Genomic DNA, 24,420 nt, shown 5'->3' on the forward strand with positions numbered 1-24,420 from the left:
TCCTCATTTCTGCCTTCAGATCCTCTTGTCTTCTATTGGCATTGCTTTCCATTGTTTCTTTTAATTCCCTAAGCATCCTAAGTAGCTCCCTTCTGAATTCCTTGTCAGAGAGGTTGTCTAACACTACAGTACTGTTGGTGTCATCTGGGCTAGACTCTTCAATATGAAAGTTTGGTGGGCTTTTGCGTTGCTTTACCATTGTGAGAGGTGTGGTTTAGTCCTTCACGTTCAGTGTTACTATTCTGCTTGATATGCAGTGTGAGTTAAGATAGGCTTATGAGTTATTGGCTACTGTGTTTCTAGTGGCTGAGCTAAAATACAGAAGTTTCCATCTAAGAAGTTAGCTTATGGTTCCTATGGCATATGTAGTGGGAAAATATTTCGCGGCCGCGTTAGCGGCCGCGGCTCCCGAGAGAGTACCTGGCACTGGGCGAGGAGTTGGGAACGTCTCCTGTTTGGAATTGGAGCCGTTCAGCTTTGTTGCCCAGAGCTGGGCCTCTGTGCCCGTCCCACGCAGATCAGGGGTTGAAAACCGGCTGTCTAGGGGCTGTTTCTAGCTGCGCGTGCCCAGAGAGGGACCCAGGCCCTTGGGGGCGGGCTGTACCTGTTGGAATTGGAGCCGTTCAGCTTTGTTGCCCAGAGCTGGGCCTCTTTGCCCGTCCCACGCAGATCAGGGGTTGAAAACCGGCTGTCTAGGGGCTGTTTCTAGCTGCGCGTGCCCAGAGAGGGACCCAGGCCCTTGGGGGCAGGCTGTACCTGTTGGAATTGGAGCCGTTCAGCTTTGTTGCCCAGAGCTGGGCCTCTGTGCCCGTCCCATGCAGATCAGGGGTTGAAAACCAGCTGTCTAGGGGCTGTTTCTCACAGCACTTTTATCTCATATCACACTCTAAGTTAAGGAGAAGAAATACTCTAGAAAGATTATCAATGAGAAGCACTGACAAGAAGAGATGGTGGAATGGCTGAAGCTGCAGAAGATGGGGCTGGAGTGATAGCACAGCATATAGAGAGTTTGCCTTGCACGTGGCAGACCCGGGTTCAATTCCCAGCATCCCATATGGTTCCCTGAGCACCGCTAGGAGTAATTACTGAGTGCATAAGCCAGGAGTAACCCCTGTGCATTGCCGGGTGTGATGGAAAAAAAAATAAAGATTCAGAAGAACAGATTAAAATGTGTTTGTATTTAAACTTAGGTTTTTGTTGCATCTGTCAAAAAGAATAGAGTACTCTGACGAATGTGCTAACATTTTAATCCTAAAGAACTTCATCTGAAAATTTTTAGCAATTAGTAAAAATTTCTTATTAATAAGGCAATTATGCCAATAGATCTGCAGTGGAATTTCCCAATGAAAAGAGAAACATTATATTATGGATTTAATTTGAAGTTTCTGTTTATATTTTTAAACTACATTAGTTGTGTTCTAAATCTATGATGTGTCATCTCATGTCCTCAGTTAATTTAGTTGACTGTAATAAAGTGCTTTATTGAACAATTTCTTCAGATAACCCATGATTGTGATAAATATTTTTGCCCTGAGAGAACATCCACAATTAGTAATACCACACTTTTATTGATGTCTAACACTTGTTTATTTCAGGAAATACTTTGTATAACATACATGTTTTGAAATTGTTAATTGTCTAATTTCTAAACAATGATAAGAATAGATTCTTCTATTAGAAACAGCATTATATTTTCATACTTTAATACCAATGCATGATCAAAAGTGTAGATAAATAATGTCAAATAACTATAAGACAGATCAGTTTCAAAACTCTGCATTTTCAGATTTATGTCTCTGGTCACAAAAAGTAAATGCATACCAAAGAATGTCAATAACAGAAAATTTGAGACTATTTGAGATAAATCATTGAGATCTAGCAAAATCCTTCATTGGTAAAAAGAAATAGACAGTGTGGACATTTTTACTTAGAGGAAAGTCTGTATGAAAAATTTATCATGAATCACTAAATAATGAGAGAGAAAGTGGTGGGAGAGAGAGTGTATGTGAGGAGAGAGAGAGAGAGAGAGAGAGAGAGAGAGAGAGAGAGAGAGAGAGGAGAAAGAGAACAGAAACTTAAGCCTCAATATAGGAGTTTTACTAAAGTAAGCTAGTGCAGTATTAAAAGTGTCCCTGAAAAGATCCTGTTTATTTTGTGGATACCAAAAACAAGACTTTGTTAATCATTTTTCATTCATTTAGTCACTCAATGAGCATTTACTCAATTCAAATTTTTTAATGCAGAGAAGAATGTGATAGAAAACCTTCTGTTTCTGTAGTAAATAAATGTTTGCATAGGAAATAGACAAAAAAAATAGGTGAACAAAACAAGCTGACCTAGAGATTGATGCTAAGAAAAAAAATGGATTTTGGATGAATTCAAGGGACTGCGTATAGACACTTCCAGGTGAGACCATAGAAACAGATAGTTGGATCAAAAGATATATGCCCAAATGACTGAGAGGCTAGTCAAACTTAGTTTTTTTTCTCCGTATATATCTGGCTGGCAGTATTTTGTCACTTAACTAATTGTTGAGAGCCAGCAATAAATGAGTGTTAGAATTTCACGGTGTGAGTACGATTACAACTGGAAAACATGTTGGATTCAAACAGCTAATTTTACTGCTGTGATCAAGTATGAAATGTGGAGTAATGCCTAAATCAGTTTATGAAGTCAGTCTTATTCTATGGAGCTATTTGAGTCTAAATTTCTCTAGTTAATATTTCTCTAATTGACCATCAAAGTTCCAGGAATTCCTGCTGGAGAAGGCATCGTTTTTTGCCACTAGATGGCACCAATTATTTTCATATTTTTTTTATCTAAAAAAAGAAACAAACCCAAATCCTACACCTTTTACCATGTAATGGCCACATTAAAAATGAAAGAAAGGTATTTGTGCCATTATTAGAAAAGTGCCATTTTATATTAATAATTTACTTGCAGGATGGATCACAGCAATGTTCATTCACTCATTCAATGCATATTTGTTTCAAGTAAATTTATCTAATATATTAACAATGAGAGTATACAAGGAAAGGAAAGTGGTTTAATATATTATCCATTACATTAAATTATATCATAAATAATATGCATTAATATGCATCAGTTTTTAAAAGATTCGTAGAAAATTATTTTGACAAATTGTGGTAGATTTTTTTTATTGTGGATTTTTTATTGTGAGTAATTTCCCACTGTAATTTAAACTTAGTGTTTACAAATATGCTTAAAAACATTGATATTTATTATTCAAATTAATAAAATAAAATATTACAAGATATAAAATGGGAGCAAATCACAACTAAATATGTATTATTTAGTCATATTCAATATTAAAATTTTTGTACTATGACCTTATAAAACATCATACCTAGAAGAGAGACATTTAAGGTGATTTTATAATTTCTAACTAGAAGGTTTAATGTACAATTTAAACAAAATTTTCTAAAGGAGAAGAGCATAGATTATTTTCAACTTTCAAAAATGACTGATAAACACTCAATGTATTTTTATCAAAAAACAAAGTATAACTGTTCTGATGTCTTTCATTAAAAATGATCCTGAATAAAACTATCTTACACTTTTCATCAGTGGACCTAAAAGTAAAATAAGTACAATGACAAAAGAAAGATGCATGCAAATATAAAAAGTCTAATATTCTATACTAATATAATAACTGAGCAAAATCAAGTTACATGCTATGATAAGAGAATTATTTTTAAAATCTACGCATTTCTGCTAACTCATGAAAAATAAATCTGTTATTGTTGCTCATATGATTTTACTATAGTTCTATCACTCTTAACTAGTTCAAAAATGATACTCACTTTAATATCTGCAAGAGTTTTGTTCCTCATAGAAAAGAGCTGTTTAAATTTCTTTTCTTCCTCAGATATTCTCTTTTCACAGGCTTTTTTCTCTTGTATGAGGTGACTGAAAACGAGTTCTGTTTGTTCCTTTTTATAGTTATTACTTACAAGTTTTTCTCTATAAAAAAATTATTTACCACTATTTAGTTTATATTTTTATTTTCTAAATAATATTTTATGTTACATTTAAAAATACTCAATATTGATATAATCTTCGATTTTTACGTTTTGATAGCTACCTCAAAATAATTTGTTTTTCTGTAGTCATGTGTACTACATTTATCCATCTATAAATATTATTCTGAAAAGTTGATTTCATCGCAACAGAACATCTAGACTTTTATGGCACAAAAAAGATAAAACTCTCGGCTCTTAATTGTAAATCTCTTATTTGCTTATAAGTATTTCATAATTAAAAGCTCATGATTTTTTCCTATCATAAAGCAAATTATGAAAATAAATATCAACTGACAACATTCAATCTACCTACTCATTATTGAAACAATCATAAACCTAAAGGATTCTGGAAATATTCATTTGTCCCTGTCATGGGCCTACTTAGACAGAGACACACTTAAATGATCCAGGTGGAAGAAATTCTTTAGAGAAATTTAGTTGAATGCTTGATTTTTTTATCTAGCATGTTTCAGTTCTCTTAACATAGAAACAGAATCTCTCCTAGGGAAATAGTACCAGAGAGACAGTATGGAGGTTAAGGCACTTGCCCTACATGTTACAGCCCTGATCTGATCTCTACTACTGTCAGAAGCACCCCATGACAGAACCAGGAGTAGTTCTTAACTGTGCACTGCCAAGTATGAAGTGTGAACCATACCCTGCATCCACACCCCACTTCCTGTCTCCAAAACGGAATCTCTTCAAGTTTGTAATTCCAGGATATAGTTGGATGATATTACGTTGATTGGCATGTAGTCAAATATACAGAAGTAAACATGTGGATTAAGCCATCCCATTAAGATGAATGACAAGGACCTTATTCCATGTAGAAGGGTCACACCTGCCAACTTAGAAAGTCATGTTTCCAAATTTTCGAGCAACAGCCATAAGTAGAGATGAAGAAACAAAAAATGTGAGCTGAGTTTTCCTCTACTGAGTCAATCAATCCTGTGGCTCCCCCAATCATGAACCTCCTCCTACATATGATACATGTCCTTGTTTAAGCTGATGTGTGAGTGTGTTTGTGCGCATGTGAATCGGTGCATATTTTGTCATTTGCCACAAAGTTTATACATTCTAGGATGGAAGTAAAGTGACTTTCATGATGAGGATTCAGTGTTTCTTATGGTGAGAATCAGTAGGTATAAATGTATACTAGTAGAAAAAGTATCAAAAAATGGTAAAGAAAATACTACCCCAAATAAGTATTATTTACAAATAATTGTAAAAGTTGATCAGCAACCTAGAATCTAGAAAATGCAGGACTTCAAAAAATCATCACAATCTTATTTACACATCCACATTTTTTTATCTCTACTGGTGTGAAAATTAAAGCATATAGTATTTGTAATGATTATTGCACTACAAGTTTTTTTTTAAAATTTTTATTAGTGGAACATCATGAGGTACAGTTGTAGACTTACAAATTTTTGTACTTGGGTTTCAATTATACAATGATTAAATACCCATTCCTCCGCCAGTGCCCATTTTCCACCACCACGGATCCCAGTATCCCTCCCACCCCTTATCCCCCTCATCCCACCCTACCTCTGTGGCAGGTCATTCCCTTTTGTTCTTTCTCTCCTTTTGGCCTCTTTTCCACAAGAGAGGCACTGAATGACAATCGTGTTTGGTCTATAGTCTACTTTCAGCATGCTTCTTCCATCCTGGGAGGATCCTCCCAACACCCTTTATTTGGTGCTCCCTTCTTTATCTGAGTTGCCTTTTCCCCTACCATGTGTGGCTGGCCTCCAAGCCATGGAGTAAACCTCCTGGTACTAATCTTGGCTATTCTTGGGTGTTAGTCTCCTATTTTGTTACTTTATGTTCCCCAGATGAATGCAATCTTTCTATGTCTATCCCTCTCTTTCTGACTCATTTTGCTTAATTGCACTACAAGTTTTGAGGGACTATAGTACTGGGGGGCCAGGGACATAGCAGTGGGTAATGGTATTGCCTTTTACAATATTCACAGCACCCTATATGAACCCCTGAGCTGGTCCCTTAGTACATAACCACAAGTAAGTCCTGAGCACCACTTGATGTGGTCAAAATACAAAAATAAATTAAATATCAAGGTACATTGAATGTAATATCTCATTTAACACAACACCAGCACCAGAAGATAAAAATTTCTATAACAATATATGGATGAGGAAACTAAACTTGAGTATAATTACTGTGTGTGTGTGTGCAAGCAAATAAGCTAATATAACCAAACCAAACCTTTTATCAAATATCACTATACCTTAAATGCATACTGTATTCTATACTTGTTATATTTTAAGTTTTAATTATATTTAAGCATCCTTTTACTAGTTGTATATATGCACATATATATGTATATATGTATATATGCATATTTATATGTATAAATATTGGTTAATATTGTCCATAATCAACCATTATATGTACCATATATTTATATCTATGCATGAAAATTTTTTCTCCCATGGTGATATAAAGAGAATACTGAAATTCCATGGGTTTGAGTTAGGATTCTTTCACTTTCTAGTTAATAAAATGTTGTAGCCAGAATGTGCACAAGCTATAAGGCATATTCTTTACAGGTATGATGTTCCAGGTCCAATTATCAGCACCACACAAGCCACTAGTACTACTATGTATGGCCCTCACAAATTTTTTTCAAAGATTAACATTTTAAGTTACAAGAGCAGAATAGATAGTATAGCAATTATCATGCTTGCCTTGCATTTGGGGAACCCAGGCTTGATTCCCAGAACCTAATGTGGTCCCCTGAGCCTTCCAGGAGTGACCCCTGAGCACAAAGTTCAGAGTAAGCCCTGAGCATCACCAAGTGTGGCCCAAAAACAAAAAGCAAAACTTTAAAAAGTTACATAGAGACAAAGATATCTTTAATTCTATAAGTTTTAATATATTTAAATTTTTTGCATATGCATATTTTTTCTAAAAGATATCAGATGTTATAACTCTATTTATCAATTTCTGTGTCTTTTATTGGCGCCTGGCAATAGGTATATTAAGGGTTATCAACAAAATATTTATTAACTGAATATGATCACCTATTGAAAGAACCAGTAGATGATTTCTGGTATAGTTTATTTGCAATTACCTTTCTTTCCAACCATACTTTCTTTCAATCATGCGCCAATATGCAGTTTTGAAAGAGCACATAATTTGGAACAGAATGGACATAAATTGGAGCTAGTGTTACTACCAATGAGCTGTTCAATCTTCAGACAATAATTTAATTTTCTTGATCTTCTGTTTCCTCAACATTCACATGAGAAAATTTTTTACATAATTTAAAAAATTTTTGCATTGGATAAGAAGATGTGAATAGATTTCCATAGAGTGCCTTACTGATTTATTAGCAAGTCAAATATATTTTTTTTAATTTTAGATAAAATTGGCATACAAATTATAACTATGTTCGGTGGTGTACTTTAGATTCTCTTTGAAATATTTGTTACCATAACCACCACAAAAGTATTGATAGAACTTTAAATATTGGTTGATATTGCCCATAATCACTACTAATATGTAAAGTTGTAATTAATACTATAATGTCAATTTTCTTCTCCTTTTCCGATGAGATGTATGAATACGGTCAATATTAAAATTTTATTCCCTGAGAAATGGGGGCCACATTTGTTTTATAGGCAATATAATCTAGCTGCAGGATAGAACTACAGTTATGATTTAAATGGCAAGAATAAAAAATGTTTCATCAGGTTATGAATTAAATCTTTATAAGTTTAATATGAGTCATATAATTTTGTGCTTATATCTTTGAGCCCTCAAATATACTAACAGATATTAAATTAAAATGTGTATAGTTATTTTTCAATATAAATAGCATGTATTATTTTCTTGCATGACATACTGAATAATATTCACAATTTTCAGATAAAACTATATGATATTTACTCAAGTGATAACAATTAAATTATTGTTTCATGCATTGACTTGATTCATTAGGCATATTATATCAGTCTGTGCATAATTATTTTCCTGAATCTTTATACCCCAAGTTTTGTTAGTGTTCCATTAACCTCGATATTTAAATTGAACCATCAGCTCTAAATGTGAACAATATTTCTTTCTCCAGTAGTCTTCTAAGAACTAGTATCATTCTATCAAAAAAACAAAAAAAGCCCCAAAAAACAGTGGGTAAGAGACAAGAGGAATAAAGTTTGAGTATATAAGTTCTAAATAAGGGTTCACGAATGTACCAAGTCTAAGAGTATGATCAATTTCTGAACAAAGGTCTTACTAATCTTTGTCAAGTATTCCTCAGACTTATGAACACACTGGATGAACGACTTCTGAAGAAAATCAATGTGACTAAATTACATGACTTGCATTATAGAATATCTATTTCTAAAACCTTACCTTAGAAATAGACATTATACATTAATGGGTAGAAAACAGTATGCTGTCAACCCTGTGATGTTAGTGAGAATGCTAAAGCAAGTGGGAAATTTACTTTTATAAGGAATGATAGTTCTGATATTTAGAAAAGAACTATTCCTAGTCATTAACATATAATAAAAACAATTTATGATAATCTATGATTATTATTTTAACCAAAAATTTCAAATATCACATGTATATTCCAAATTAAATTATGATTAATTCTGAATCATTTTAAGAATAAATTTTAAATGTGGAAATTTTATCTTAGCTATTTTATAAAAATACATTAAACATTAATTTTTAAATAAAATTTCAATACTTACCTTGAGTTGCTAATTAGATAAGCAAAACATTCTTTTTCTCTTTCCATTTCTTCTAAGTCTGTGTCTAATTGATTTACTTTTGTTTGAAAAAAAGTTATTTTGCTTAAAGTAGTCTCTATTTCTTTTAAAATGGCTGATTGTTTTTCCTGGGGGGAAATTATAGGAATGCTTCACTTTTAAATACTTTAGAGAAGCGATTATATTTTAATTTGTGAACAATTAAAAACAAATAGTAATTTATCAATATATGTGACAAGTTAGATTTTTCTTGTCTCCATTTTTACATCTGATGAGATCTTCTGAAAGAGGACCTCTCTTCTTATCTTTCTTTCTCTCCTTACCTTTCTCCCATTCTTCCCTCTCCCCTGCACTACTTATCCTCCTATCCGTCAAACACAAGAACATATTAAAAACATTCCCTGCAAACCTGCAAACGTATGTAGTCACTGGTTTTTAAACATGTACTCTGCTCAACAGCAGAGATATATTGTGCTGATCTTTTGAACAAGAGAAGTTGGAATTGAATACTAGCTCGATTTCCTAAAGCTGGCCTGTTGGATTCCAGAATGGAGACTGCGCATTTTTTCCCAGGGTCCCTTTACAAGTGCTGGTCTCTATACTGACAAAATGGTTGACTTATTGAACCTGCTCCCAAACTGCTTCTAATGAGAGCTACCCCCAAGATGATTCCATTTATCTTACCTGCTACTTCCTTGGTTCATTTTCCCTCCCATTTCTCCGCATGTGAGACTTAATATATTTTAATTTTTTGAATAGATTTTAAGAATAGTTATTATTTTCTATTAATTTTTTAAAAGTTTTTGGGTCACAGCTGGTGGTGTTCAAGGGCATCACTCCTGGTGATGCTTGGAGGACCACATGGGATGCTGGGGAATAGAACCTGGATTAGGTAAGTGCAAGGCAAGCATCCTTTGCACTGTACTATTTTTCCAGCAACCAATACTGTGTTAAGTCTCCCAGCACTTCCAAGTCGGAATAGTATCATCTCACTGGTATTACCATGGTATCATCTTAGTTCATTCTACAAATATTTTCTTAGAATTTATCTTCAGTCATTTATGCATAGATTATAATGTCTATGCCGAACTATCTTTTAACACAGAAGTAAATAATGAAAATACATCTTAAAATATTTCTAGTGCTACAGGGCTAGTACAAAGATTAAGGAGCTTGCTTTGCATATGGCCAGCCATAGTTTTTTAAACACATTTGGTCCTCTAAGTACCTCCAGGAGCAATCCCTGAGTCCAGAGATGGGAGTAAGCTCTGAAGGTCATCAGAAATAGACCAAAATAAAAAAAAATTAAAAAAAGAGAATTAGGAAAAATATTTCCAGTAACATGTATATTTTTTCTTTTTGTTATTTTTCATTGTTGTTGTTGTTATTGAGTTTTGATTTCACATCATTGTGGTCAATAAAATTAATCTGTGATTCAAACAGTATAATGTAATGGCATAGATTCTAGAGCAATGGTCAGATAGAGTGAATTTCAACTCTGGTACTAATGAGCTTTGTGAAACTGAACAAGCTAGCTCTTCAATTGACTTGTTAAGTTAGGTAATTTAGGCATTAGATTAGATTAGATTCAAGTATACAGTGAAGATATTTATGGCACACTCTTTGAGAAATTAAAACAAAAAGGAAACAGTTAAGTGTTCAGGAAGATGCTCAAAATGCTTGTGCACATGAAAGGCCCTGTATTCCACTTCCAACACCTCCGGATTCCCTGAGAAACACTGAATATAGCCTTCATGATCCCTGAGCACTGCTGGCATGGCCTCAATAGTCCCCAGCACTGCTGGGCCATAGCATCAGACAGTGTAGCCTGGTTGGTCAAGTGTGTCTTGGAGATTCCCTTAGAATATCTTGAGCATTGCCAGGGAGGATTCCTCCCAAAAATAATGAAAAGGGAATAAAGGGTTCTATGTAGGATAACTCTGTTTTGTCCTTCCTGAATAGCCTCAGGTAGTTTAGGTTTATTGGGTTGCTCCCATCACAGTACTCCCATTCCTCTGTGTTTATTTGTAACTTCTTTGTTTTTGCTCTGCTAACTTGTAAATATTGTTTTTCTCTTCTTCCTAAATCCTTTGCATAGTTTATTCAGAACAATGTCCTTTTTGTATGGACACAAGAAGACAGAGTATGCTATGCTTTTGTAACATGACTCTCAGTGATATTTTCTTCCTGGGCATCTGTTCTCTCACCTAAGCCTCAGCTGCCCTTACTTCCTAGTGCCCCCCAAAACAGGGTTCCAACGAGGGACTGGATGGAATCAGGGCAAGCGGTAAACTATGTGCTACCCTGGCATTGAGATGGGCCTTGCCAAAGTGCCATAATGCTTAACTATAAGTTAAGAGCTTGGTCATGGACAAATGCTGTCATGATCCAAAAAGTAATAAGTAGATCTGGACCCTGCTAGGGTTAGGAATGATTAATCTGGCCTGAGCACTGTAGTCTGAATCTGTGGCAAGATGTTTCCAGGAGAGCTAGCTGCCCTACAAGCCTCGATGTATCTCTTACTGTGTTCCTACAAAAATAAATAGTATTAAGATGTTGATAGATTTATTGGACTGAGGAAAGGAGAAAGGCACCTTAAGAGGTATTTTGCCCTTGGGTAGTCAGGAAGGGCTTTGGAATATCTTTTAGGTGGTATTCCCTTTGAACTTGGTGGGCCCTCAGGAAGGGCTTTCTTATGTTGATTTTGCTACCTGACTGGGTACAGTGTAAGCCCAGAGTGCTGGGGAGTTGGAGAGACAAGAGAGTTGGAGAAAGAGAGCAGGGCAGCAAGGTGGAGTGTAGAGAGAATGGCAAGGGGGACAGAGAGAGAAGAATGTAGAATTACAGGAGCAGCCGCGTGGAGAGACAGAGAGCCCAGGCTGTGATATGGAGGGCGGAGAGATGAATGGGAGAGACAGGAGGAGACGGGAATGAGGGTCAGTGTGAGACTAGAATGGGGGGTGGGGTGGGGAGAAGGGCTCAGAGAAACTGGAGCAGGCACGTGGGGAGAATGGAATAAACGACACTGATCAACCAACTAGGTTGGCCCTCATTTCCTCCACTGTCTTCCCCATGACCTGGGCCACTTCGGCTTGGGGAGTTGCCTGAGGTCCCCTCGAACCCGGGCAGCAAGGGGGAGAGCTACCAGGGCCTTTTCCTGGCCGCCCCCTGGAGATATTTTACAGTTCTATATTCAACAAATTAAAAACAATCAAGAGGCAGTAATGGTGTTTTTTTATATTAATATCTTACTTCTTCTTCTACTATTGAATCGTGGATTTTCTTCTCAATTTCTTGCAAATTTTTGTGTTTCATTTCCACCGTTGTTTTAACAAAATCTCTCTTCTTGAGTAAATTGCTTAATGCCTAAAAGACATCTATGCTGATGCACAACTTTTACAGTAAAGTTATTCTGGTTTAAATAAATCTAATCTAGAGTACCAAAGTAATAAAAACAACATGTAGAAATTTAAGTTGTAATTTATATTTGAAATACTTAACCAAAATTCAAACTCCAAATTCAAATTGTCAGAAATCGTCATAAAAGTTTTAAAAAACTTATTATTTCCAAGAGCTTATATTGAGTAACAATATAGACAACAAAAGTAATAAGAACAAAGAAAATGATTACTCCATATTTTGGCTATCTACTATGAATAGCATTTCTATGAACATAGGGGTGTACATCTCCTTAAATTAATATTTTTATCTTTTGGATAAATGAGCAGAAGTGGTGTTACTGAATCATATGAAATTTCCCATTTTAATTTTTCAGGACTCTCCAAGTCAGTTTCCGTAAAGTCTGAACCAATTTACATTCCTGCTAAAGAGTGTACTAGAATTCCGCTCCCTCCACATGCTGGTTAATTCCTGCCTCTAGTTGTTGATGTGAGCCATTCTCACTAGAGTAAATGATATTTCACTGTTTGTATTTGTTTATATTTCCCTAATAATTAGTGCTGTACACATACTCAATATTCTTCGACTCTGCCATCACACAAGATTTAAAGTCATGATTTGTGGGACAAAAGTAATGTGACTGGAGGTGATAATTTTAAGTGAAATAAGGAAGTGAAAGACAAGTGATGGTTTCACTCTTATGTGGAACATAAATGATGAAAGAAAGTGGACAAGCAGAAAAACAACAAAGCTAACCATTAGGTTTGCTGAAAACTGGTGGTTATCAGAGGACAATGCGGGTGAAAATAGAAGAAACCCATGCAAGGGTCTCTTCATGGGGTGGTATGGGAACTTGGGCAGTAGGGTGGTAAATCTTACACACAGAAAGAAATGTTAAGATGTTATGCCTTAAATTCTATAATGTAGTGATGTAATGAATATGAATTTAAAAGGGAAACATTTTTTTAAGTGATTACTAAGGGCTGGAGTAATAGTTCAGTAGGCAAGGTGCTTGCCTTGCACATGCTCAACTTGGGTTATAACCCAACACCACTAACACCCAGAGCGCCACCAGCAGTAACCCCTGAGGAAGAGCCATAGTAGATAGCCAGGGATTCCTGAGCACTACTCAGTGAGGCCCCAAAACAAAACCAAAGAAAATTATTACTGGATTTGAAAAAAATAAAAAGGTGAAGAAAAAGGTATAGATTTTATAAAAGAAGGTGCAATTGGGGATCAGAGCCATAGTCCAGAGGGTAGGGCACTTGTCTTGCACAAGGAAAACCCGGGTTTTATCAAGGTACCACATGTAGTCTCTGAGTACCCCTAGGAGTGGTGCCTCATCACAGAGCCATGTGTAAGCCTTGTGGACCCACTGGGTGTGAATCCAAACCCAAAATAAATAAATAAAGGAAAGCAAAAGCTGTTAATATATTTTTTAAATCCCTTTTCATGTTCAATTCTACTCAATGTTCTTATGCTATTAGTAAATTGTATTATTGATAATCAATACATTTTTACATATGTATCTATGTGTCTATATATGTATTTGGTTTTTAGGCTACACCCAGGAGTGCTCAGCACTTTCTCCTGACTCTGCATCCAGGGATTCTCCTGGCAGACTCAGGGGACCATCTGGGGTGACAAGGATCAATGTCTGGTAGTTTTTGTGTAAGACAAGACCCTGCTAAATTTATATTTTAAAAAGAATTAATTTCCATAATTTATATAAAATATAATTGTTAAAATTACATGTTTTAAACATAAACAACATAACATAAACATAATTGTTAAAATTACATCTAGCATATAAAATTACATGCTAGAACTAGGTATATATTCATTCTATGAACTCTCTAAGTTGACCATTTAGAAATCCAGTCTAGAAGAGTAAAGTCGGAATTAACTGTTTCCATTATTTAATGCTTTGTACAAGTTGCTTAAAATAATTAGATCAAAGCTTTTATAAGTTTATAATACAGATAAACAGTGGTCTATTGTATAAAGGGGCTTTGAAGATTAATTTGATAACAAAAACAATGTAAATCAATAATCTTAAGCAAGAGAATTTTGAAAAGTCTTAAAAACTAGTACTGTAACATAACCTTACATTTGCAAAGAAAAAAATCCTGTTGTCAACATGACCCACATAAATGTATGTGTGTTCTTTCTGCAGCTAGGGACAAGAATGTATAACTCTTACCACACCCTCTGCTTCTTCACTAGACTAATGACATGATGTATACATACTTTTCTACTAAATTTTTCTTTGGGAAGGGCTAGTAATATCAGTTAATGTCATAAACTTGTTGTTTTGAAAATATATTATTGACATTTGCTTTATTTTTTACCCTATCCTCTACATATATCAAAAAATGGTACATTATAGCACTGTAGCACTGTCTTCCCGTTGTTCCATCGATTTGCTCGAGCGGGCACCAGTAACATCTCCACTGTGAGACTTGTTACTGTTTTTGGCATATTGAATACGCCATGGGGAGCTTGGCAGGCTCCGCCATGTGGGTGGGATACTGTCAGTAGCTTGCTGGGCTCTCTGAGAGCGACAGAGGAGTTGAACCCCTGTTGGCCAGGTGCAAGGCAAACACCCCACCCACTGTGCTATTGCTCCAGACATTCTATTTCATATTTAATAAACATAAATGTCGCATTTTATTAACAACCAATGAAGATTTTTTGAATTAAACTTATCATAGTAGACAATCACACTAGATGAATTGCTACTCACCCATTTGAAAACTGCTTTTCCTAAGTGCACTTTAAGAGAGATTATGTGGTTACAGGTAATATTTGTACACGCTTTTATGTCTTCAAGGGGAAAATATCATAATTCTCTAAGTCATAATGTAAAGCCACAACACATAAATTTACATACATGAATTAGTGTACTAAATATTTCTGCAAATTAGTTTCTGGATTAATTGCTGTGCTTACGATAGCATGTTCTCGGTGACTCTCTCTGATTTTTGCAGCCTCTTCTTTGATTTTATCGATCGGTTCCTCTATTGTTTTCAGGAGTAGGGAATAGATTCGTTTTCTTTTCAAAAAGAGTAGCTTCTCGCTGTCAAGATAGTCTGCAATGCTCAGAAGTTTTTTCTGCCAAAAAATATTTTAATTTATTAAATTTAGTTACTAATTGCCTCAACATTTATAAAGCCTCATCTGTGCTAGGTAATAATATTTTCTATACTTACAAATAAATGTCCCCATAAAAGGCAGTAGATATGTACTTCGCATATTTAAGGAACCAAAGCTATGATTAAAAAAAATCTGGTAGTCAAAATAATAGTATTCTTAAAAAAATATTAGAGGATAATGAATTTAGAGAATTTACTGGAAAATATTGTATATATATAAAACCTTACAAATATTACTAAATAAAACTAATGAATAAGAAATTAATAAAATACTAAGCAAAATAGAATATTATGTATATTTTAATATAAATGAATCTATTAATTTATATGTTAGGCACATATAAATTAGTATTCTGCTTTTGTTTATGAGAAACAGCCTTGTTCCTGACGCTCCATTCGCTCTCAACGGAACCACCATCTCCGAATGCAACAGTTATATATACCTAGGTCGAGAAATCAACATGATGAATGACCTGGCACCTAAGTTGCGCAGGAGGAAGAGAGCGGCTTGGAATGCCTTCAAGAGCATTGAAGAAATAACTAAAAGGACAAAGAACCTCCAGCTATGAGCACATCTCTTTGATTCCACTATTCTTCCTGCATTAACATATGCCTCAGAGACCTGGACCCTACGAAAACAGGATGAGAACGCTATTCAGGTCTCTCAAAGAGGAATCGAAAGAACTATGCTTGGAATATCACGATTCACTCAAATGAGAGATAGAATCCGGAGTTCTGATCTTTGTCAATGCTCAAGAATCAGGGACGCTGTCTCATTTGCCAAGACATTAAAAATCAGATGGGCTGGACATGTAATGAGGTTTACAGACAACCGCTGGACTAGAGCCATTACTGATTGGATTCCACGAGACATCAAAAGATCACGTGGACGCCCACCTATAAGATGGTCAGACTTCTTCGTCAAGACCCTAAATGATCAGTTTGAGGCTCTGCATGTTCCTAGAACGAACAGATACCATTGGGCTACGCTAGCACGCAACCGGGATGAATGGAGACGTTACTGGCACCCGCTCGAATAAATCGATGAATAACGGGGATTAAGTGATTAAGTGATTTTGTGTTTTTGAAATGACTGAAATTTCCTTTTAGAAAGACCCACAATACTTATGTTTACTTATAAGAGGACCAGAGGTACAAATAATACAAAATACATTTTTAGCATCATGCCATTTTACCTCTTGACTTTGATCACAATAATAACAATTTAAATTATTTACATATTTTTGAGGAGAAGCATTCTAGAAACATACAAAAAAATCAAAAACTCAAACACTGGTTCTCAACAGATATGCTGGTGATACAGGTGAAAAAATTCAAAATGATTTTGCTAGATATCAAGCTTTGGACTTAGAACATTTATTTAGAATTATCATAGTGCATTTTTTTTAGTATTAAATAAAGAAAATCAGTTGAAAGACACAAAAAGTAAAGAAAACATCACATCATCACAAAACAAACTAAAAAGACATTTAGGATGAAGATGGCACTGCCCTCATACTAGACTGGCAGGAATTCCCATTAAACCATAAAATGAGATATGTATATGGAAGGTCAGTTTCTTTATGCATGATCAGACATCACAACTTGTACACAGAGGGCAACTGTCTTCAGCTAAGGAGGGAAAACCGCTGGCTTGCAAACCAAGTACTGAAAAGATGCCTTATTACAGGTAAATTTAAAATGCTAACTAAAATGCAAATTAAAGAAAGAAAACAAATATTGCAACCAACCAAAATAGGATTACCTGATCCATTAGTTCGTGGACCACTATAGCTCGAGTTCTTTTTTTCAAGAATTCTTCTCTACCCTAAAAATTATCAAATTTAAAGGCAGTTTTATTTACAGAATCTTAGGGAAGAAAATAGGTTTTTTTATTTTGTTTTAAATTACTATTACAAGATCCACTGGAATACTTTATAATAAAGAGTAACACTACAAGTTGAGTCACTGTCACTGTCCTCCCGTTGTTCATCGATTTGCTCAAGTGGGCCCAGTAACGTCTCCATTGTGACACTTGTTACTGTGTTTGGCATATCGAATACGTCACGGGGAGCTTGCCAGGCTTTGCCGTGGGGGCAAGATACTCGCAGTAGCTTGCCGGGCTCTCCAAGAGGGGTGGAGGAATCGAACTCAGGTCAGCCACGTTGGCCCCTTTCAAGGCAAACGCCTTACCCGCTGTGCTATGGCTCCAGCCCACAAGTTGAGTATTGTCAATTTTTTTTTAAAGAAGTAATATTGAGGCAAATTTATTAAAACAAGATCAGGAAACAATACAGAATTTCCATTCAATTTAGTTTGTATTTTAGAGTCCTGAAATGAAACGTAGTGACAAAGAATAAAAAACTAGAGGGTGTTCACTTTATTTTTTAAAAAAAAAAACAACTTTGCTTTTAACATTACTTTTCATAATTAACACATGACAGCATACATACAATTCAAGTCTGAAGTATATTAAACATGATTACTGGGCCAGAGGGATAGTATGGGGCTAAGGCGCTTGCTTTGTTTGCAGCCAATCTTTTTTTTTCTTTTTTTTAGGTAATATTTAAATTCTACTCTTTAAAAATTTTTTATTAGTGAAACACTATGACGTACAGTTGTAGACTTACAAGCTTTCATGCCTGGGTTTCAGTTATACAATGACCAGGTACCCATCCCTCCACCAGTGCCCATTTTCCACACCCCCCCACCCCCAACCCACCAACCCCCACCTGCGCTGTGGCAGGGCATTCGCTTTTGTTCTCTCTTTCCTTTAGGGTGTTGTGGTTTGCTTGCAGCCAGTCTTGGTTGAATCCCCCACTACCATCAGGAGAGAAGATTTGGGCTACCCTCCAGATCTTAAAAATGTATGTAACACTTTTCAAAGAGGAATTGTGGAACTTCAGAACTGTCTCTGGTATCTCAAGTTACTGAATCCCTCATTATATACCAGAATCTATAAAAACCATAGAGACAAAGAATATGAATCTAAATCTTCTTTTCTCTGTAGAGCAACCATTCAAAATTTTCCCTCCTTAAGTTATTAAAAAACAAACAAACAAACCCAAGAATGGAATAGAAAGGTGACACAGAAAACAGCAACTTTAATATCATAAAGGATAATGTATCCTTTGACTAAGGATATCACCACATCTAAACCCATTTATAAGATGGTGTTAGGTTTTGTTCACTTAAGAGATATGTGTCTTTTTTATTATGATAACAGAGTAATCTTATCTATTTGTGAGATATTAATCAAAGGGGAACCAAATTGAAAATGCACTGTGCCCTGTAAGCTGTTAAGGTAGCCATAGAACTTCCAGGTACCTAACAGAAGACCAAGGTGGCAGAGAATCACTTTGGAGTGAACACAATGGGTCCCCTGAGCACTGTTTAGGAGATCCTCCCCCTCCCCAAAACGATGATGAAAACTAAAGAGCCTCTGTATACCAGAAAACATACTGTGTTCCAAAATAGAGTGCTATTTTGACCTTTGCCTGAAACGAACTGAAAAATACGTGTGTGAGTATGTATGTATATACATGCTTAGATAGGGAGTGGAGGTAAGACTGAAGTTGAGACTAGTCACCTTCTAGAATACATACCATCTCTCTGACATGGTATCAGTGAAAAGGATGTGAAAACAGTGAAAGATGTTAAGTAAGGCTGTGTGTTTTAGAAAGGCCAGTTTGACTGTAATATGGTTTCATTAGTTTCTATTATCTTAAAATTCATTCATTTGCTCTTTAAGTTTTAAAGTCATTTAAGTTATGAACTTGTGTCTCCAAACTTAAATTCAAACTGGAAAAAAAAATTAACTTGTGTCTTAAATAAATAAATAAATAAATAACAGCAGGCAATACCTGAAAAATTAAAATAGACTAGGTAGCAGACACTGCAAATATTAAAACAGTTGCACTTTTCTGGGCAAAAATGAGCTCATTACGAAGCATATATATGTGCAAAACCAACTCAACTCATTACCAAAGGACAAATACGCACTATGCCTGGGAAAACATCCGGAGTCTAACTCTACCTTCTCAGGGAACTGTCCACGCTGTTTTCTAAAAAGATCCTTGTGACTCAGAGAGAAAAGTCAAAGGAAGGCTATGAGGAAACAAAAACATTGATCTCTGCCTGGGATGCTGATCTCATACATCTGAAGCAAACACAATGACAGAGAATGTTCTCTGGCAGATTCCTGAAGAAAAGGTACCACATGGCAAAATGTGGTAAAATTGGTCCACACAGGCACTGGCAAAGTACCCAGAGGTAACCCGTGTCCTAGGAGAGCTACGGAATTACCAGAACCTTCAGAACAGTCTGAATCACGCTTTGAGGCATGTGGAGCTCTGATGATCACAGGCCTTCCATCATAGAGTGGCAACATCTTACAGAGAAAAGTTTACAGCAGGAGCCAACGCGATTTTTCTGTGAAGGGCTAGATCATGAACAATCTAGGCTTTGTGGGTATAAAGTCAGCCACATTACTCAGTTTCTCATCTGGGTAGAAAGAATTAAAGGTAATCACCAATCACTTGGGAGAGCTTGGCTGACGTCACGTAAAGGGAGTGCTATTATTCTGCAGTCAGGGAAATGCTTAAATCACCTTTGACCTGTTGCCTGGCTTTAGCAGTCAGACACCAGAAGGTGGCAGCAGAGAGCTGTAGTGATAGAATAGACTCCTCGGACTAAGGGTGCCTGCAGAGGAGCAGATGAAACCTTTCTGCATCTCCAAACCCCTTCCAGAGGGAACAGGGGTACAGACCCGACAAAGAAACAGATCTGAGCTCGGAATAAAGGAAGTAGTGCGCTTTTGTTTTCCAGCGGCAGAGGAAAAGTTGGAGAACTCTTTACATAAAGTCAGCCTAGCACAATAGGGATTAAACCTTGAAAATGAAAAGTTTAGGAGTCCAGGGGCTAGAGCAATAGCACTGCAGGTAGGGCGTTTGCCTTGCACACGGCCGACCGGGGTTCTATTCCCAGCATCCCATATGGTCCCCCAGCACTGCCAGGAGTAATTCCTGAGTGAGTGAGTGAGCCAGGAGTAACTCCTGTGCGTTGCCGGGTGTGATCCAAAAAGAAAAAGAAAAAAGAAAAAAAGAAAAGTTTAGGGGTCAGGAGCATTACCTTTTGCCTCGCAGGCACAAGGCTATGAATTTGATCGCTGTAACCATATGCCTCCTGCCTAGTACAGACGGGCAGCCCAGATCAGGTGAGCTCCAGCCCCTGTGTAGCCCCAGCTGACCATGTTGCCTGAGCTCTCCCACACACCCCTGTAAAATTAGGTGTAGTAAAATCAGGTGTGAAAGTTGTAAAGCAAAATGTGGGAGCCCTGCAGATAACTGTGGGCACAGTTAATTAGCAAAGAGAAGAGCAGCTCTGGCTCTGCACTGCTTGGCAATATTTTGTTGGTCAAAACTCTTAACAGAAAGCCAAGGAGACAGACTGTCTTGGTTTTAAAAATCAGTGCAAGCATACGACTCAGTACTTATTTCATTGAGTGGAGGTGACTGGGGCCACAATAGGAAGTGCTCAGGTATGACTCTGGTTCTCTGGTAATGAGGAATTACTTTCTTGGTGCTCCAAAAACTGTATATGCAGTGCCAGGGATTGAAGTCAGATCTATAGGAAGCAAACTTAACTCCTGTACTTTGTCTCTGGCCCCTTTATTAAATTTTTGACTATTTGTAAATATATTTTGTATAAAATATAATTTTTATATTTTAAATATAAATTTTTATATAGAAATATATTTTATAAATATATTTTTATTTTGAATGTACATAAATCTATTTTTAGTTAAAAAATAACAAGTTAAGCTGAATTTACAAACCCAGAGAAAAGACATGATAACTTGTTGGTATATTCCTTCTTAAATCCAGGGATTAAATTTATTTTCTATAGAGTCAAATTATTAAGACCCTCAAAGTCTCTAAAAACAGCAGAACACCTATTATTTTATAAAATTCAAAATAAAATGAATTTATGATATAAATTTGTATTCACATAATCAAACTACTATTGTATTACTGAGAAATTGTGCATTTGAAATTTACATATTTTCCTTTTGTATTTACTATTATTCGTGCTTCCCACAAACATTTATAGAGGACTGACTTTATTCTAAGCATTATTCTCTGCATTGTGGTGCAATGGTAGACAAAATATACCATAAATCATACTCACTATAAGCATATTTTGGTGGTTAATAGGTAACTAATTATAAACATCTTTAAATATACTCTTGGCAGCCTTTGTTCATCTTTGTTACAGCAGTAGATGCTTAATAGTCATATTTTTATAAATTTTATTAGAGATCTTAGATGATTAATTCCTTTAAAGTACTTTACATATATTAATATTAATTTCCAGAAAGATTCTACTAATTTATATTGAGTTAGATATTTTCAACAAGTCTCCAAGCCTGTTTGGTTCGGGATCGGGCCTCTTCCACCCAGCTCCCCCACCTTCCAGTAGCTAGACAGTTACGCCCACCAACTGCCGTGTAACTCCATCAATGGCCAGGATCCAGAGACTCTAAAACCAAGTTCCCAGAAGACTCTAAAACCAAGCATTCGCTGCCCTGCGACCTCTTATTCTCTAGTTCTCACTCTCAGAGAACCCAGCAGGCTACTGAGAGTATCATACCTACCTATATGCCTGACTAGGAACACCTGTAAAGAGGCTGCCCCTAAAGCTTCCATCCCTCTCGAAGAGCCCGGCAAGCAATCCCGCCCACATGGCAGAGCCTGACAAGCTAACTGTGGCGTACTCGATATGTCAAAAACAGTAACAATGAATGGTCCTCATCCCCCTGATCCTGAAGGAGCCCCCAATATGTCATCAGGCTACACTAGCAGTGACAGGGACGAATGGAGACATTACTGGGCCCGCCTGAGAGAATCAGTGAACAATGGGGTGATAGTGATAGTGATTTCCAACAGATTATGGAGTTCTGTATTAGTATCTTTGTCATCATCAAGTATTACATTTCACATGTGTAACATTTTTCCCACAAATGTGCTGTCAGTCACAGTCACGGTCACGGTCCTCCCGTTATTCATCGATTTGCTCAAGCGGGCCCAGTAACGTCTCCATCATGAGACTTGTTGTTACTGTGTTTGGCATATTGAATACGTCACGGGTAGCTTGCCAGGCTCTGCCATGTGGGCGAGATTCTCTCGGTAGCGTACCGGGCTCTCCGAGAGGGGTGGAGGAATAGAACTCGGGTCGGCCAACATGGCCGCTTGTAAGGCAAATGCCCTACCGCTGTGCTATCGCTCTAGCCCTTGTGCTGTCAGTAAAATATCAAAATGTGTATAAAAGAATATATGTAGCTCATTCAATAAATAGTTTTTTTTACTTTCAGTGTATTGCTTAGAACCTATGTATTTATCAGGAGATAAATTCAAGAGTTAAACACATAAGTCAGTTATTAAAGGTAACTTTATGGCAAACAGTAAATTTAGCCCCTTTCTATGTAGTATTCTTCATGTTGTTATATCTAAGATTTTAAATAATATATGTTATTCTTCAAGTTAAATACAATATTATATGCCACCACATTTATTACAATAAGGAGGTATTATATCACTCATTTAAGACAAAAAACATAGTGAAACAAAACTCTAATTATTTTCAACGTAATTTATAGATTTAAAATTTTTAAAATATTACTCTAAAATTATACTCTTTCAACAAAATTATATATCCCTTGGAAAAAGGAGGGAAGGGACTAAAGAAAAGTACAGGTGGCATCCAACCTTGGTTAGGTCCCTAACACAACATAAAGTACCCTGAGCACTGCTAGGGTTCACTCGGGAGCACAGCTACAGGAATACTCTCTGTGCACAACTGAGTGTGGCCCAAACTTCCCAGCAACCCCCACAAATTTTTTTTAAAGTAAGAAAAAGAAGGGGGAAATAAAAAAAAATAAATGGAAATACTTAGGGACTGGGCTGGAATAATAGCGCAGTGGGTAGGGCATTTGCCTTACACGCAGCCAACATGGCTGACCTGAGTTCGATTCCTCCGCCCCTCTCAGAGAGCCCAGCAAGCTACCGAGAATATGTAGCCCACATGGCAAAGCCTGGCAAGCTCCCCGTGACGTATTCGATATGCCAAACACAGTAACAATTGTCACAATGGAGACGTTACTGGGCCCGCTCGAGCAAATTGATGAACAATGGGAGGACCGTGACAGTGACTTAGGGACTAATTTATGACCTACTCACAGGCAAAGAATGGTCTCTCTAACCCAATAGAATGGAAAAGGAAAGTATTCCAGGCAGTATAACAAGTCAGTTTATTTCATCCTCACATATTTTGGGTCACCAAGATCCATGAGTATCTGATGTTATCTATGTCATAGATGTCAGGTTTACTAGTCTCTGAGGAACATCTTTTCTAATGTTTTATTTAGATGATACATAGCCACTTGTTGAAGGACTATTACTGTTAGTAGGATTATTTGCACTATTACTATTTTATTCATTCCTTTACTAATGGAAAACATTTACCAGTAATGTGAATGCTTCCTTCAATTTGGCAAAATATTCTGCCCTTAAATAAAGAAGAAAAGACCCTTGGTAAATTAAGAGTCAACAAATATATTTCTGATTCAAGATGACACTTTAGAAAGTTCATCAGAGACTACAAAACCCAGCTCCCGGAAGCTTGTGGCCTGCGATCTTATTATCTCATTCCTACTTTGGACAAACTGAAAGGCTACCGAATGTAATCTGCACACACGGCAGAGTCTGGCAAACTCCCCGTGGCGTACACAATATGCCAAACACCAGTAACAATGATGGGTCTCATTCTCCTAACCCCAAAAGAACCTTGAATGTGGCACTTATTAAAAAAATCGCAGGGCTAGGATGAAGGAGACGTTACTGGGGCCTGCTCTAGGCAATCTATGAATAACAGGATGGTCGTGATCGTGATCGACTTTAGAAAGACCTAACTTACCTTCTTGCATGAACCAAAAAAACTATAGTTATGTAAGAAATTATTTACATGGAAAGAGTTGTAAAAGTCAGATAAATAGAATCTCTATTACCAAGGACAAGGAGCCAA

The 24,420-nt window shown here is 36.4% G+C and overlaps 1 protein-coding gene across 1 annotated transcript in view; it reads right to left on the reverse strand.

Moving 5' to 3' along the window:
- The window catches only part of CCDC178 (coiled-coil domain containing 178), a 483,098-nt gene that overhangs the window by 368,448 nt on the left and 90,230 nt on the right, over nucleotides 1–24,420 (reverse strand). Inside the window, exons 13-16 of the mRNA XM_056138448.1 lie at nucleotides 17,105–17,167; nucleotides 15,137–15,298; nucleotides 8,768–8,913; nucleotides 3,825–3,984 (exon numbers count right to left, since the gene is read on the reverse strand). Of these exons, the coding sequence (XP_055994423.1) occupies nucleotides 3,825–3,984; nucleotides 8,768–8,913; nucleotides 15,137–15,298; nucleotides 17,105–17,167 (531 nt within the window). The remainder of the gene's footprint in view (nucleotides 1–3,824; nucleotides 3,985–8,767; nucleotides 8,914–15,136; nucleotides 15,299–17,104; nucleotides 17,168–24,420) is intronic.

Source organism: Sorex fumeus, unplaced genomic scaffold (genome assembly GCF_029834395.1).
Source record: "Sorex fumeus unplaced genomic scaffold, SorFum_2.1 ptg000128l, whole genome shotgun sequence".
Lineage (NCBI taxonomy): Eukaryota > Metazoa > Chordata > Mammalia > Eulipotyphla > Soricidae > Sorex > Sorex fumeus.